Below are 16,741 nucleotides of genomic sequence, written 5' to 3' on the forward strand. Positions count from 1 at the left end.
TGAGGGAGGGAGGGAGGGAGGGAGGGAGGGAGGGAGAGAGAAAGGCTATTGTGCGATGGAATGCAAGAGTGAAAAATACAGGACGGACGGAGGCGTCGGAGGGGTGGTGGAGGCCAGGAAGGAAGAGATCACGAGGGAAGCGGGAGGGATGGGGAGGGGGGGGCAGGAGGGAGGAGGGGAAAGAAAATGTATGCGAACTGTTTTTTCTAAAAAAAGACAAGAGGATGGAAATTTTAGGGAAAAGAAACCAAGAAACAAAAACAAGATACCGCCGCAGCCACGAGCATGAATCCAGGCTGCTTCAATTGGGTTGAAGTGGAACGGTGGATCACCCGCAGCAATGAAACGTGATGTTTTGCTCGGTATTACCTAGTCTTTTCCTGCCTCTCGAGACCCTCCCTCCCTCCCTCCCTCCCCTCCTCCCTCCCTCCCTTTCCCCTCCTTTTCTATTTGTAGTCACACTCCTTCGGGAACGTGCACCCACTCCGCTGGATGATGACCCGACTTGCCCAGTGCCCCGCCCGGACGCATTCCTCCATCGCCGCCCCCTCCTTCCGCATCAAGACGGAAAGGAAACCACCCACAAAGGCATCTCCCGCCCCGTTCGTATCCACCAACTTGTCCTTTTCCAACATTTCCACCGGAAATTTCTCCACCTTCCCCTCCTTGGCGACCACGGTCGCCTCGCTCCCTTGGGTGAACACTACCACCCGAGGGCGTGTCCCGCTCTTTTTCGGCGCCGCCGCCAGGCGCAGGGCAATGGTCGGGATGTCGGTGCCCCACCCTTGCAATTCACCGTAGGCCGTGGCCTCCGATTCGTTCCCAAACACGTAGTCGGTGTAGGGCAGGGCTTGGGCCATGGGCTCCGCGAAAAATTGGATCAAAAAAGGCGCGGATAAATTCATGGCAAAAATCTGAGACCCAGCAAGGGAATGGAGTGGGTATGTGGGGGGGAACAGGAGGGAGTAAGAGAGGCGTCGGTGCGCGGGTCATAAGGTCCTTGGTGAATCGATACATCGATGGGTTTCCTGGGGCTTGCGAAGGGGGGGACTCAGGCTATGTCCTTCGGTAATTATCGGCCCCCGACGGTTACCATCCCCCCCCCCGCACAACCCCATGCCGACGCGCGTCAAGGTTACACGGCCAGGCTAAAGACACGCCGGGCTTCCAAACGCACGACACAGCTTTTTCGATCTATACAACGACCGTGCTCCCACCCCCAGAGAGTCCGGCACCGGCACCCTCCTCTGACCTTGTTGTGCTCCACGGCATGGTCGGCCACCACCAGCAAAGACTCGACCGAGACGGTCAGAAAAAAGGAGGCGATGTAAAACATCTTGGCCTCCGCGATCATCTCCTTGGCCTTCACGGAGGCCAGGTGGTCCGCGGTGAATTTGTTGGCGGCAGCCAAATTCGCACAGAGAGACCGCTCTCCATCTTTCACCAGCACCGCGCAGGTGCCTGTCGGGGTCTCGGGATCTTCCTTATAGAAGGCATTGACCCCGTCGGCCTTCGCGCAATTTTGAAGTTCCGCCCCGAAATCGTCTTTTCCGATGCATCCAAAAAAGCTGGTGGACTAAAGGGAGGGGGGGAGGGCAGGAGGGAGGGAGGGGGGGCAGGAAAAGGAAGGAAATCTACAACGTCAGGAGAGGGCTGTCGCCCATGCAAGCTCTGTCAAACACCCACTTACCCCAGGTGTCTGCGACATCCATTGGGCCACACGGATGGCGTTCTGGGTGGCGCCTCCTGCGATGTATTGCACCTTGTAGGCGTCGACCAATTCCTTATAGAGGGGCAGGTGCTTCTCCTCCGCCAAGATGGCCGAGTCCAACTGGGAAAGGAAGAAAAAAAGAAAGGAAAAGACACAGGGAAGCGGATGAAGATGCCTGGGGTATACTAAGGCGTGCGTCGGAACAAATGGCGCGCGAAAAGGGCTCTTATGCGTCTGCAAGGGATATAGCGTTCTACCTTACCTTGAGCTCATATTTATCCAGCACCTCCTGCGGCACTTCCGCGGAGATGTCGAGGAGAGGGTTCCCCATTCCCAAAAGGATTGTCGGCATGGTGTTGTTGGTAGTGGTGGGTAGTTTGTTTCCTTCAAAATGTTGGAAAATGGAAAACTTTATGAGATTCTCAGTGTCATCAGAGTAGGAAAACGAAGAACAAAAGAAAAATTGTCTGTCCTGAATCGAGGCGTGAAGAGAAAAAGAGAAGCCATTGCGCCGAGATTCATGTAATTTACGTGTACAGGCTTTAAAAAACACGTCTTGCGCGTTTCGTGATTTTTTAGAAAAGTGGATCTAATCTAGTCAGATGGATGGCCGACGATGCAAGCAATCTAGGGCTTAGGAAAGAAAGAGGGACAGGGACGCCCAAAATTAATCCAAATGCATGCAATGTCACTTTACTAACTCCTAACGATGTTTGCAGCCTTTGTGGGGACACTGTGACGGGTTGCGAGGTGGAAAAGAAAGATCCGATACATCCCATCGACCCCGCCAACGTTCGAATAGGATATGACGGAACACGCACTGCGTTCTGAAAACCTATGTCAGGCTCTTCGTCCCCCCCAAAAATGATAAAATTTCTAGATCAAGACCTGGTGGGAATAAAAACACTAACAACAGGAATGCAGCTACCCTGCCTTCCCACACACCCACAAAATGGTTTCCAAGAAGTTGTCGCAGCCTCGTGCCTGGTTAGCATTCGCGACTCATCCTTAATAAAGTCGGATGAAAAAGCATGAGGAGAAGATGACATTTTTTTTCGAGGCCCCAAAAATCCAACTAAGCCTGCCTCTACCATTTTCATAGCCTCACATACATCCCTCACGTGAGTGCTTTCCTCGCATTAAAGCGGCATTTTTTTGGTGGGCTTTTCTTCTGCCCCTTCCCCCGATGATGAGTGAACATCCCATCTCAGCATCATCGCAAAAGTATACTTGCAAAAAGAAAAAATGAAACCTCATGTTGAATGACAAGATACAGTTTGAGATATAGTCAGTGAAGCCCAATAAGCTGATTATTTTAATGCACGAACTTATGCGTACATCCTCCATTCGGATGCTAACAATGGAGGGGGGGCATCGCCGGAACTGAAGTTTATGAGACGCCTCACAGGCTAGAGCCGTTTATCAAAACAATCGCATAATCTGCCCCTCATTGAAGTGAAGCCTGACATTTTTTTAAATGATACTTTTTATGAAAAGATTGATCACGTACAAGGGTCGGAGTACCTGCCTTTTTGTCGGCATGAACACCTTGGGATACACGGCAACCTCCCTCTCCACTTCCCTTTCCCGTCCTGTCCTCTCCCCCGTAAATTGGTCGCAGGGAGTGCCACGTCCTTTAATTCTGATCACGAAATGGCCAAACTGAAACGATTTTTGAGAAAAGCCTCCTTTCTCTTGGCGACATCCCCATCCTCCTCCTTTTCCTGGCCCCGTGCGTTTTTCCCCTCTCCCTCCCACGGAGGCCCGCCGCCTGCCCGCACAACCCGCTACTTTTCCCCTGCCTCGAAGATGTACATGAAGGCCACCTCCTCTTCCCGCACCCCTTCTAATCTTCTTGCGCAAGTCCGTTGCCATTCTCAAGTCATCCTCGACACAGCAGACTACTTGCAATTGGCACATCTTCCGGGTACCCTGGAGGTGACGACCAACCCTTCTATCGTCTGGCAAGCCGCCCAGAAAGAAGAATACTTCCATCTGTTGGAAGAAGCCTGCAATGTACGTGAGAAAGGTTAGAACATGAAACCCGGACTTCTTTTCAACGGTGTCGGCTCGAGCCATTCTTCGTGCTATCTACCTATGCAACAGCATATAATAATATAATAATATGCTCGAGCCGTCAGGTCCATGCAAAAGCCAGCACGCGAGCCTGCTTGAATGACTGCGGACTCCTGCCACTGAATGGATTTACTTTTCCCCTCCACCTGGTGCCTCTCCCTCAAACAGATGTACCTCCCCTTGGGCATCGATGGCATCCCTGACATGTTAGAAGCCGTCCCGCCCAAATTTGCTCGCGAAATTTGGAAACGGCTCCCGCATGCTCCCTCCTCCTCCTCCCTTCCTCTCCCCCGAGTGTACGTGCAGCTGGATCCTCGTTATGCTTTCGACATCGACCTCGCCGTGCGTCAGTCCCTAGCCCTTGTCGACTTGTGCGTCCACAAGCATCAACTCCCGTTGTCCAACCTGGTGATCAAGATACCCGGATCTTGGGAAGGGATTCAGGCCGCCAAGGTGCTGGAGAGGGGGGGAGGGGGAGGGCGGGAAGGAGGGAGGGGTGAGGTGTCTCGTCACTGGCGTGACGTCCATTGTGCAGGCTTATGCCGCCGCCGAGGCGGGGGCCAGCTACGTGGCACCCTACGTGGGGAGGGTGAGTGATTGGGAGGGAAGGGAGGAGGACAAGGAGGAAGAGGGTGCAGAGGAGAGGGGCGTGACCTTGGCCCGGGACATCCAAGTCTTGTTCAAAATGAGGAGATGGGCGGGGACGCTCGTGATGGCGGCGAGCCTGCGGGGCATCGAGCAAGTCAAACAGTTGAGCGGCTGCGACATTTTGACGGTCAGTCCGCAGGTGATGATTGCCTTGGAGTGCGCCGAACCTGTCTTGGAGGAGGAGGAAGGTCTTGCTTCCTTCCTCCCGCCCGCGCCGAGCCCTGGGGACCTCAGCCTGAAATCCCGGCGGCTGTTGGGAATGGAGGGAAAAGGGGGGGGAGGGAGGGAGGGAGGGAGGGAGGGCGGGGTCCCGATGACGGAGGCGGAGTTTCGGACCGCCCTGGCGGAAGATGCATGTGGAACGGCCGTATTCGCCAAGAGCATGAAGACATTCATTCAGGTCAGGGTGGGAGGGAGGGGAGGAAGAGGAAGGGCAGAGAGTTCATTAAGGCGGGAGGTTTATGGCACCTTAAGGGGGAACGGGGGGGGGAGAGGAAGGTACGGGACTGGAAGGATCGTTCATGGGAAGCTGCGATGGGACGGGTAGTGCGACAGCGAATCCGCTTGGAGGCTCGTAGCATCCCTATTGGGGGATGAATCAATCATCTTGCTTCCTCCCGTACGCCATTGGTCTCGTAACTACGGCCCCATATTTAAGATATGTGAATATATACTATCACATGCACTGACAGGATCTGCGGGCTTTGGAGCGAGTTTTCTTTGACTACCTGAGGGAGAGGCCAGGGGTATGACTCAGACTGGAGGTCCCGAGGGAAGGATCCGCACGTATGTATGTCCTTTTTGGGGGGGGGTAGGGGAAGGGGGGGGGGAGAGGGAGGGGGGAGGGAGGGAGGACAGTCGATCTGCTCGGACGTGTAGGCTTGTGTGTGTGTGTGGAAGGGAAAGAGGGTGGAGGGGTAAAACGACGTCCATCGGGGAAGGGCAGGGGGGATCCTTCGGCCGAGCCGAAGACGTTTTCTATGGGACCAAGGACCTGGAGCATGAAGCAGATGTATACATTTATATTTATGCTTTGTATATCCATGTAGTTATGGCTCAATTTAATATATATATACATATATATGCTTTGTGAGAGGTATAAGTACTTAGCTGGTGTCACACGAGCGAGGGGGAGGGGAGCCAGTGGATTAACAGTGGATATATACACATGGCAGGAGGGAAGGAAAAGAGGCGGTAAAGCTCGTCGCCCGGGGGAAAAGAAAATCACGAACAAGGACGAAAGGAATCGAACCACCACCATCCCAAGCGCGTCAAGCCAGACCAAATCTCCTTGATGACGAGGCAATGGCGCGTCCAACGAGACCCACCGCAAGCCTTTTCTTCCCCCGGATCGTTTCCCTCCCTTCGTTCCCTCCGTGCTCTGCCTCCTCTTCTATATTACAATCCTACCATCACAAGCCCTTGTGTCCTCTCCCATCACCGGCCTTGTTCAAATCTCCCCTGGCCTTACCCCTCCCCCGGAAGACGAGTGGAACGCCTGCTCTAAGGCCGCATTCGGTAAGCCTTCTACATGTTCTTCTCCCCTGCCCCCCCCTCCCCACCTTCTCTCTCCCCCTTCCCCCGGCATCGGCCGCCGCGCCGACCATGCCTGCGGCGGCGGGGACGGAGGAAGGTAAGGCTGCAGCTGTCCTCGACCCCCTCGCCCCCCCGCCCCAACCATCGCCCCCGCCGCCGCCGCCAGCGCCACGTCCCTCCGTGTGTCTCCCGCCTTGACCCACCGGCCTACTTTCCTCAGCACCCGCCAGGCCAAGTACGACAACGCCAAGCCCACGGCCCATCGCACCACCCGGACGATCTTCTCCTGCTTCGCCCGGACCGCTGCCTCCTCCTCCGTGACCCCTTCCTGCCCTGCTTCCAACAACCGGGCCGGCCTCGCTGTCAGCTGACCCAGGACGTTACCCGCCGTTTCGGCGAAGCCCATCAGAGTCCCAAACAAATACCCGAGCGCCTCCGTGTTCATCCCCAGCAACTCTGTCATCTGCCCCAAGGACGACACCAAATAGAAAACGTTCTGCAGCCATCCGATGCTCCCCTCCCCTCCCATGCCTCCACCGTGCATGCTGCCGTACATACCCCCCCGCCCCCCCGTAGCCATACCCTCCCCCATACATCCCGCCCATCCCCCCGTACATCGAAGGCGTGCCATACATGCTACCCGCACCGTACCCGCTTCCATAAAGGGAAGAGGATCCGTACATGGAGCCTGAGTTGTACCTTCCATACGCCCCGGCCCCCCCATAGGTGCTGCCCGGATACCCATACATGCCGTTGCTACTAGTACCCAGCTGGCCATATCGAGACGTGGGAGGGGCGTACGGACCTCCGTTTGCCGCGTGGTTGGCGTACGGTGCCGAGGAGGCAGCTTGTGCGGGAGCATCCTGGGGATGGCCGAGCTCAGAGAGCTGTGCACTCGACCTGTCTTGGTCCTCCTCTCCGTTCCCCTGTCCCTTGGCACCTCCGGCCACGCCCCGGGTGCTACTGTTTCCCGTTGTGTGGCTGATACTGCCCACGTTTCGGGCCGGGTTGGGGTTTGTGGTCCGATAATTGACAGCTTCTCGAGGCGTGTGCGAGAGCCCATTCCCTTGTGGTCGTTCGTTTCCTCCTGCGTGGCCAGCAGTATTGGCAGTCATTACCCGCCGTGCAGATTGCTCCCACGGCTTGAGCGGTGAAGCCCGCGACAAATGTGATGTGGAAGGGTTCAAGATGGTTGGCCCGTTGGTATTGGGCGCTTGCCCGCGTGGGGTGAGTGTCGATACACTGTCACTCCTTGCAGAGGGAGGGGGCTGTCGAAGGCTCGAAGGAAGCGGCGCCATCTTCCTGTCCTCTAGCCCCTATACTAGCACACACACGTGGTCAAATAATCCGTACGTGTGCAAGTGGTGGGTACCTGTGTCAACGAGGCAGAGAGCCACCGGGGCGTGAGTTTTGGATTGGAAGGATGGAGGTCATCGAGACAAGCGCTTTCTCCCTTGCTCGGTCCACAAGGAGGAGAAGGCGCCTTGCTCCTCGCCCATGATGGGACAGAAGGACAGAGGAACACAAAAAGGGAACAAGACGACGCGGGTAGCCAAGCCGTGTATCGAAGTCTGCGGGATGATCGGTGCGAGTCTTTCCGCAGGGTACCGTCCATGTCACGTGGAGGTCATAAAAGGTGTTTTGTTTGCTTGGGTGGGGTGTCGAAACCCGATGCTCACGATGCGACTCTCTTTCCCAATGGTATTTTGTACTTTAAATTTTAGTTTTGCAAGACATTAAGCTTAATAGCATAATAACGTGGCTTACCTTTTTCATTTTTTTCTCGGATTTCTGGACAGGTTGTCACATTGTGGGGTTAGTTTTCCTCCAGACATGCAGCATCATCAGACCTCCGTGACGTGGGTGGTTTTCCTCTCTTGTATACTGCTCTTGGGTCAAGTTCCGGCCTTTGTGCGGTGTCCAAAGCCCACACAAATCCATGTTGGTGGCGTTTCAATGCAAAGGTGCGTTTTTTTCTTTCACATATTGTGTTTGGGGTCACTTTGTGGTCGATTCGTTCGTCCTCAGAATGTAGTCGATTCGTATGAGGAAGTGTAGCTCTTGTCAAAACCTGCGGTGAGAAAATGCGCAGCTATGGAGACTTTGAAGCCCCTCATAATTTCATAAGCATGTGTTGCATTTGAGTCTTCTTTTTTCCCTATTGAAGGCCAAGCCCTGCTCGAGTGAACCTGATCTCTGCCTTCTACAACTTCAACGTGTGCCCTCTCTCCACCCTCCACCTATCGTGTGGCCCTTGCACCCAGCCTTTGATGCCACTACGAAGCAAATGAGCTCATATATATGATTTTTCCTTTCTTGTGTGAACCAGTTCATGTAATATCATATCTTTTATTTGCAACAAATCAACTCCCTCCTCTCTGGTTCCTTCCAGGTGCTGTACCGCTCTCACCTCGTCGTCGTCGTCCTCCTCCTCTCCCCGTTCCTCCTCCTCGTCTCCTCCCTCGACCCATCGCAATCCCCCCTCTTTCGTCCTGCGCCGCACGTTCGGTCTCCTCACAAGCGTCGCCGCCTTCTTTCTTGCCCCTACCTCCTTCCCTCCCTCCTCCCCTTCTTCCACTTCCATCACCACAACTTCCTCCTGGTCGGCGCAGGCGGCCGACGCCACGGACCTGCAAGATCTGTCGGCTCCCACACCGGCGGAAAAAGAAGCAGCAAGGGTCAAGGCCAAATTGAAACGACAACAGGAGGCCCTGATCATGGAGAATGCCGCAAAAGGGGGCGGGGACGAGAAGAATTACGGAGATTCATTGAAGAGGGAGAGGGAGAAGCAGCGGATGCTGAAGAAAGATGCGAAGCAACGTAGGCAGGACTTGTGTGAGCAGCTGGGACGGGGTTGCTAGGGAGGGAGGGAGGGAGGGAGGGAAGGAGGGAGGGAAGGAGGGGTGGCTTAGCGTCCGAAAGGGTTATTGGTGCTCTGCGACAAATGAAAGGGGTGGGGATGGATGCTGGAGAGGGCAAAGGAAGGAGAGGAAGAGGGAGATGGGGTGGAAAAGAGGGTCCTGAACAGCCGCAGATTCGGCCGGGAGCGTGGCTTGGTGGAGGGGAAAAATTACCGAAACGGGAATTCGAAAATTTAAAATTCACATGGCTGTCTGAGTCCGACCCAGGGCAACACGGAAGTGTTTTGTTTGGGTACTTTTAAAAAATGTTCCTTTTAATGCAAACATCTTCAGCATCCCCTATTCGGACGTGCTTTTGCTCCCCCTTTCCCTCCCCCTGCCCTCCCCCGTCCTCCCTGCCCCCATGCGGGTAAAGAGATCTGGCAGGGCTCACGACAAAAATAAATATGGCGCGAAAACTTTTTCAAACTCGGCCATGACCTCCCCCTCTTCTTCCTGCCTTTCCCTGTCCCCTTCCCCCGCCTCCCTTTCCTCCTTCCTCCTCCCCCCCTCTCCCTTCTCCTCGGGCTTTTGCGTCGGAGGCGCTGGGAGCGGCAAGGTTGCACATTCCTTAACCAGCTCCTGCAAAGCTCCAAGCAAGCCCCGTGCCATCTTCGTTTCGCCGAACAGGAGCAAGGCCTCCAGAAGCTTCTCCACCTCCTCCCAGACTTTCCTCCCCGCGCTCAACCCCTCCAATTCCCGCCGAAGCCTCGCCTCCTCCTCTCGCGCGGTCAATTTGATTTTCCGTTTCGCCTTCTTCTTCTCCCGAAACGGAGGCGCCACCGCCCCAGGTCGCTGCCGGCTTCCGGCGTCCCCATCCCCCTTCCGTCCCTGCAGGGACAAGAGCCCCAGACCCAAGCTGCTGTTGCTCCCACTGCTGCTCACCACGCTTCCTTCCCCCCCCGGAACCGTCCACGTCAACCGCGAATGGCTCGAGGCGTGCGAGGACGTGCCCGAACGGAAGGACGCGTCCGTGACCAAACTCATCCTCGAGTCCCCCGTTTGGGCGGAAAAGACGCTCTCCGCTTCCTCCCCCCCCCCTCCCTCCCTCCCCCGCCCCCGTCGTGCCACCTCCGCGGCTTCCTTCTCTTCGTCCTCCCGCACCACCCGCCCTACCATCTCCTCCAACCTCCTCCTTCCTTCCTTCCATCGGGCTCGCCCTCCCTCCACCCAGGACTGGAGCCCCACCACGGCCTCCTTCACGCCCATGCAGATGTCTGTCTCCACCAAATCCTCCCTCCCGCCCTTCCTTGCCACGCGCATTGCTTCCTGCCATTCCCCTGCCCGAGTTAAGGCATCCACTGCCCCTTCCACATCCCTCAGGTATTCCCAACAAATCCTCGCCCCTTCCTGCAAGCGTACCTTCTCTTCTCTCCCTCCCCCGACCCCGCCTACCAGGTTCCCAACCATCTCCCGAGCCCAGTGCTCCACCAAGGACGAAGACCCTGTCCTCCCTCCCTCCCTTCCCTCCTCCTTCTCCACCTCTCCCACCAGGAGCAGGGCCATCCGCCAATCCTCTGACAGACGCGCGCATTCTGCCGCCTTCAACAAGCTTTCCCTCCTCTCCCTCCCTCCCTCCCCCGGCCCCTCCCTTCCCCCCTTCCTCCCCGCCTTTTTCTTCCCTGCCCTCGCCACCCATACGGCCAAAGCCTTCCCGTACGCCTTCTCTGCCATCAACCTCGCGGCCCATAAACCCAACAACCTCCCATGCAAGGACGGGAAACGTTCCTGATCGAACAAAGGCACCGCTGCTTCCTCCAACCCGTGGGTTTGCACCAAATCCACCACCACTTCCTCCTCCACCTCCCCCCCTCCTTCCCATGCCATCACCTCCAAGGCCCTCAGGGGACGCGACAAGAACAAATCGATCGTCACCTTCCCCTTCCATCCCTTGCCCTCCCCCCCCTCTTCCTTCCACATCAATTTCTCCGCGTCTTCCAGAAAGGGCAAGTACTCTCTCGGGTCCATTTTCGGCGACAGGCGTGCAACGGCTCGGGCCAAGGTGACGTCATACATACCCAACGCCACCCGGTACAAGGTGTCCATGTCTGTGAAAAACGAGAGGAACCTTAACAACCGGCTGGCCACTTCTCCCTTCAAGTGGTAATTGACGCGGTCTTGCCCTTGCGGCCCCCTTCCTTCCTTCTCAACCTCCCTCCTGCCCTCCCTCTCGCCCTCCCTCGCTCCCTCCCGCAGGAAGGTCAAGGCTTCCTCAAAGCGAGGAGGAACCTGATGGGCCAGCGTGGTCAACACACATTCCATTACACGCACGTCAGCTTGCGCCTTCCCACCATGCCCTCCCTTTTTCTCTCCATCCCTTCCTCCCTTCCCCTCCCCCAACCTCGCCACCGCCATGCGTCCCAACAACACTTCTCGCACCTTTTCACAAACCCGATTCCTCTTTCCCGCCGGGAACCACTCCTTCACCTCCTCCGCAACCTCTTCTTCCTCCTCCTCCTCCTCGACGTGAGTCCGAATGCACCACCAGGCCCTCCCCTCCTCCCTCCTCCCTCCTCTACCTCCCCCAACACAATCTCCGTCCCGCACAGCCGAGACAAAGACGTTCAAATCCTCCAGCTTCCCAAATTGAGGCACTACCAACCGTTCCACCTCCTCCAAAAAATTCCGAGGGGCGAAATCGATCATAAAATTCAAGTCCAAACGATGCCGCCGAAGGAGTGAGAAAGCCTGCCCGTACCTCCCCACCTCCAGGAGACGGGCAGCTTGATGCAAGACCAAAGGATGGGGCGCGGCCACTTCCAGGTTGCCGCGAGGGAGTTGCAGAAGCACGGTGGAAGACGTGAAGGAGGACATAATCAGGCGGGACCCTCGTTCCACCGGTCGGCCCTCCGTGGGGCATTCCACTACCCCCCCCTCGCTCCCTCCCATCACGTCAAGGCCGGCAAGGCTCCGAAAGGTCACAAACCGTAAAGTCGGTTGGGAGCCCAAAGTGACGTACATGAGCATACCAAACGCAGGATTAACTGTCACGGAAGCCACCGCATTGCACAAAAGGTGCTCTCCGTAATAGAGACGTGCACGCGTGGAGAGTCCCACCACCTCCCCCCACCCAACCTCCCCTCCCCCTCCTCCCTCCTTCTTCCCTCCCACATTTACCACACCCACCCACGGGCACGGCTCCAACATGTCCATGATCCATGTGATCGACCGATGAGTTTCCTTTCCTCCTTTCTTTAATCCTCGTCTTCGCGTGTATTTGTAAATGGCTCCCTCGTGCGTTTCGATCAAAGCAGCATTCCCCTCCCAACCTCCCCATGCCTGCAACCGCAAAATTCGTGAGGAATCCAAAGGATGCCCTGACCTCTGCGCACTTGTGCTGACGTCTTCACGTGCTCCTATATTTTCTTCATCGGGCGCCACTCCCGCCTCATCGAGACTGGTGATGACAATCGTCGAGGAAGGGGAACGGGAGGACGAAAGGCTTGGGATGGCCGAGGAAGGGATTGCAAACGTCACCTCCACCAATACGTCGCTCTGCCGCTCCTCGTCCCACCGCACTGTCAACAGAGAAAATTCCTCCGGTGTTTCTTCCTCTCCTCCCTCCGGTCCTAATTCAGGGGCAGTCCGAAGTAAAACCAGCTGCCGGGTATCTGAGAGAGCGGGTTCGTGAAAACTGCACACAGGGTCCACGAGCCAGTGCTCCTCATGAGGCTGTGCATGCACGACAGAGAAGGCAGGAATGAGGCCGGCAAGAAAGAAACAACGCGAGAAAAAAGGAGGCAGAACGAAGGGAAGGAGGGAGGGGAGAAGGGAGGGAGGGAGGAGGGCGGGCGGACCCGTTTCGGCGTACCTTGTCCCCAAAAAGTGCCCCTTGCCCCTCTTGAAAGACGTGCACGAGCCCCGTGGAAAGTACGCAGGCCATGTACGACTTCCTCTCTCCCCTCCTGCGTCCCTCTCCTTCCCCTTTTGAAGCTTTCCCTGCCGATGCCGGTTCCGGTGGCACCACCTCCCCCGCCCCTCTTCCTTCCCCTCCTTCCGTTTTGTACGGCACGTACTTCATTGGCCGCACCCGCCGACTCGTGAACGCCACGGCCGTCACCACCCCGCCTTCCCCGTCCCCTACCCGTACCCGTTGCCCGCAAGCAGGGGGGGGAACGGGAGCGGCCCCCAAGGCCGTCAGAAGCACCTCGTCTCCGTCCGTCGCGGCCACAAGCTGCCGAGGCGCCTGTTCGGAAACGCCCACGCCCCAACCCAGGTCCAGCCACCGCCATGCCACGTGGGCGTGGCAAGGGTCATCGCAGAGGGAAAGAATGTGCAGGCGGGTGGGGGCTTCGGCGTCAAAGTGGAGGCCGGCGATCCGGACCTGAGGAGGGGCACCCGAGCCGAGTCGTACCTCCTGCTTCAGATACCAGTGGTAGTTTTCGCGGTGCCAGAGCTGTACACAGGCAGGGCAGGATTTGGTACCGACCAATCCCACGGCCAAGAGGGTGGTGTCTGCGTTCCAAGACAAACATGCTACCTGGTCCTCCCCCCCGCCCTCCCCCCCGCCCTCCCTTCCTTCCCTCCTTCCCGTCGGTCTCAACCCGAACTCTCGGTGCCGTAATCCGTTCCGCTCAAAAAATACCACCTGCCGTGCTTCCTCCTCCCCCCCTCCCCTACCCCCTTTCCCTCCCCCCTTCCTCTGCACAGCCGCCACCAAACTCCCGTCCGTGGCCCATGCCAAGGCCCGCCCCTCCAACCCCTCCACGGGACTCCCATTTTCGTGTCGACCCCAAGCATGCACCTCCATCCCTACCTCCCCCCTGGCGTAGACTCGCATCTGTCGCCGCCCTGTCTCCGCCACTTCCCTCCTCCCTTCCCCTCCCTCCATCCCTCCACCCCCTCCGTCCACCCCTTCCTCCCCAAGCACGGCCAAGTACTGGCCATCCCCGCGCCAGCTCAAGAGGGGGCGCGACCAGGGCCCCCTATCTCGAGGACCCAACAGCGGCGCCGCCAAGGGGGTTTCCTCCAACACGTTCAAATCGACCGGGGAAAGGCAAAGCAGCGTCTGCCGTCCCGTCACAAAGACGAGCAATTCCTCGTCCGGACTGTAGCTGGCGGCCAAGATGCCCGCATCTATCATCCCCAAGAGGGAGACGTGCCGAGTCTCGCATTCCACCGTGAGCATTGCCCCCGTGTCCGCCACGCACAACACCACGTCAGGTTCTGGCAAATAAAACGCCTCCAGCCATACCCTGGCTTCGTTCACGGGATCCTCCGAAGAATGCTCTATGCAGCTGAGGGACATGGACCAGGAGAGACGGCTTTCGTCCCCGGCCAGGGAGGCGTAAGGACAGGCGAGGAGGGATCCAGAGGGAAGGAGGAGGTACCCCAGGAGACGGACCCGGTCCAAGGCAAACCCCACGGTCGCTCCCGCTGGAGACAGGCGGTTATCGGAGGGACGTTCATACGGGTAGCGACGACGCTCATCCCCGAGAATGAACAGGTTCTCCATGCGTGGTGGCCCCCCTGTACGATGGGGGAGGAGATGGGGAGGTGGATACGAGATGGCGGAGATCTTTGCCATGAAGCAGGCATGACGCGGGAAATGTGCCGCACCACCTGACCATCATCTCTTTGAATCATCTACAAAGATCGTTTGTCATTGTTTTGTATGTCATGTTCAAACCATACCGATGTGTAGCCATCAACAGGTTGGGGGCATCGCCGCAGGTGATGTGAAAGCGAACACAGGAAGCGAGTCTCGCTCGTTTTTCCCCTTTTCTTGGTGAAGGCATTCGCTTCAGTAGGTGACATGTATACACTATAAAATCTCCTGGAGTCATCTTCACAACTGTTTTGAAAGCCCATCTTCCACTCGAGGACCACATATTAAAGAGTGGAGAGAACCTTTAACCTCCCCACCCTGTTGACCTCAGGACCTCTGTGGGATTTTTCAGGACAAACTCATTCAGGGCAGTGACCCGTCCTGGTTTAGGAGGATGTGCTCGTACTGCCTCTATGGCAACATTTGAAACTGTGTAACAGCAGGCGAGATGGGGGATTTTTCATGATGTGACCCCTGTTTTTGTCAGACTGCGACATAACCCCTCCTAGCTCTTTTGTTGTGCCAAGCCCGGTGGGGTGTTTCCCATCTTTTCCGCTTTTCCTCCGATCCATTAGCCCTCAACCAGTTCGAAAGCTTATATTCTACCCACTCAAGACAGAGACACACCATGAGCGACGCTGCTGACTCCCTGTCTTCCTCTCCTCTCGGTCCTACCCTGCCACCCAACGCGACCTCCCCACCCTCCCGCGCTTCCTCCCCTCCCTCCATCACCGACGATACCGCTCCTCCTGTCGAGCAATTGCGCCTGCATCTTCGCGAAGTCTTTGTGTACGCCGTGCCTCGCCTGGTTTCCTCCACAGGGTATAGGGCGGAGGACCTGAACCTTCCCAACCCATTGTTGACTGGCTACCTCAAAGCATTCCAGCGGGGTGACACGGACCTGTTCCTCCGGATCTTCCAGCCCGACCACACCCTGTTCGCAGAATGCCCCATCCATGTGTTGCCGGGGAAGAAGGACCCATTGGGCAGCTTTTTCATTCCCGTCGTGGACTCCTCCAGGTATTTCGTCGTCAAAGCTGTGGACCGGCGGCGGCACGCCTTCATCGCAATCGGATTCCGGGAGCGGAGCGATGCATTTGATCTCAAGGCGCTTCTGGAGGACTTGGTCACGTACAATGCCAGGGCGGAGCTGGCGAGACGGAGGACCCAGGCACTAGACTCACGGGCGGGGAGGCCGGATGATGGAAGTGGAAGGGAGGAGACAGGGGATGTGATGGGAACGGAGGACGGCAAGGAAGGGAAAGACGGGGCGAACGGATCTTTTCTACCGGTTTTCCAAGATTTGAGTTTAAAAGAAGGGGAGACTCTCAAATTGAATTTGGTGCATGCCCTGGAAAAAAAAGAAGGGGAAGGAGAGAGGAAAGAGGTTGGGAGACGGAAACACCGGGCGGGCTCGTCCGAGCTTTATCCAGGGGAAAGCGTGCGTCCCCCGTCCCTCCTACCATTGCCACCGAAAGCCATGCCGCGCAGGCCGACGGATCTCTCCGTGCCGGCCACGCAGGTCCCGGTGGAGGTCCCGGAGGAGGAATGGGGGGACTTTGTAGGGCGGGCAGAGGGGGACGGGGGGGGTCAAGAGGAACAGACGGTGTGACGCAAAGAGGAGAAGGGGAACGATACACGGGCATACGTTTGCCGCGCCAGGCGCCAGAAAGGTGGGAACGAGGTTCTTTTCCGCGACAGTGCGAGCTTTTTCGGTCATTCTTTCCCTGTTTTTAAAAAAAATGCTGTACATGCTTGATTTATCCTGCCCCCGCGGCTGACAGACTTCCGGCCTGTGGAATTTTGCTGACCCGTTTCCGTGAAATATCATAGGTACAGCACACAACGTTCCCCTGGGGACGCCTGGCTGTCACCGTTCGCGTCTCACGCTCTAATTCCACTCGCCCTTGTCCTGCTCCCCCCCTCCCCCGTCGTTCGGATTCTTCTTTGTCCGGCTCTGGTCCAGGTCGACAACGCGCATTTTCTTAGTCCATGATAGGGCGCTATTTCCCCTCTTTTCATTACTTCTACCTGCCGCCTACACTGGACAACCTCCTCCCTCCATCCCTGCTTCACACCCCATCGCCCCCCCGCCCCCTCGGGCGGGACAAGCCGATCCCTCGACAGGCATGCAACGTCTGCAGTTCATCCATTCAACTTCCGGAGCACAACCAAGGAGAAGTCCTTCCCCGGTGTGATCATAATTTCCTGCCTCTGGCTGCAGAAGCGTAGAAGCCGTGGGCATTCATCCGCATCGACACCGCCTTTCCCGCTGTCATCGAAGGATTTCATCAGCGCACTTGCTTGATCGCAGAGGCATGC

The 16,741-nt window shown here is 57.2% G+C and overlaps 2 protein-coding genes across 2 annotated transcripts; one reads left to right on the top strand and one right to left on the bottom strand.

The window, feature by feature from the left end:
* Positions 1-418: 418 nt before the first annotated feature.
* Positions 419-2,097, bottom strand: ADK (adenosine kinase). Its single transcript, XM_005854641.1, has 4 exons — positions 1,974-2,097; positions 1,691-1,831; positions 1,253-1,576; positions 419-914 (listed from the first exon to the last, which is right to left on the bottom strand). The coding sequence occupies exons 1-4, from the start codon at positions 2,061-2,063 to the stop codon at positions 447-449; spliced, it is 1,023 nt and encodes a 340-aa protein (XP_005854703.1). The 5' UTR covers positions 2,064-2,097; the 3' UTR covers positions 419-446.
* A 5,669-nt stretch (positions 2,098-7,766) lies between these two features.
* NGA_0349102 (uncharacterized protein) lies at positions 7,767-8,849 on the top strand. The gene is made up of 2 exons (XM_005854640.1): positions 7,767-7,935; positions 8,364-8,849. Exons 1-2 carry the CDS (start codon positions 7,805-7,807, stop codon positions 8,830-8,832), a joined length of 600 nt encoding a protein of 199 aa, XP_005854702.1. The 5' UTR covers positions 7,767-7,804; the 3' UTR covers positions 8,833-8,849.
* The last annotated feature ends 7,892 nt before the right edge of the window (positions 8,850-16,741 follow it).

Source organism: Nannochloropsis gaditana, assembly GCF_000240725.1.
Source record: "Nannochloropsis gaditana CCMP526 unplaced genomic scaffold scaffold436, whole genome shotgun sequence".
Taxonomy (NCBI): Eukaryota; class Eustigmatophyceae; order Eustigmatales; family Monodopsidaceae; genus Microchloropsis; species Microchloropsis gaditana.

Coding starts and splice junctions, on each gene's coding strand:
- ADK (XM_005854641.1), bottom strand. CDS start 2,063: ATGCCGACAATCCTTTTGGGAATGGGGAACCCTCTCCTCGACATCTCC. Junction 1,832..1,973: donor TGGATAAATATGAGCTCAAG/GTAAGGTAGAAC, acceptor TTCCTTTCCCAG/TTGGACTCGGCCATCTTGGC. Junction 915..1,252: donor ATGCCGTGGAGCACAACAAG/GTCAGAGGAGGG, acceptor GCTGGGTCTCAG/ATTTTTGCCATGAATTTATC.
- NGA_0349102 (XM_005854640.1), top strand. CDS start 7,805: ATGCAGCATCATCAGACCTCCGTGACGTGGGTGGTTTTCCTCTCTTGT. Junction 7,936..8,363: donor GGTGGCGTTTCAATGCAAAG/GTGCGTTTTTTT, acceptor GGTTCCTTCCAG/GTGCTGTACCGCTCTCACCT.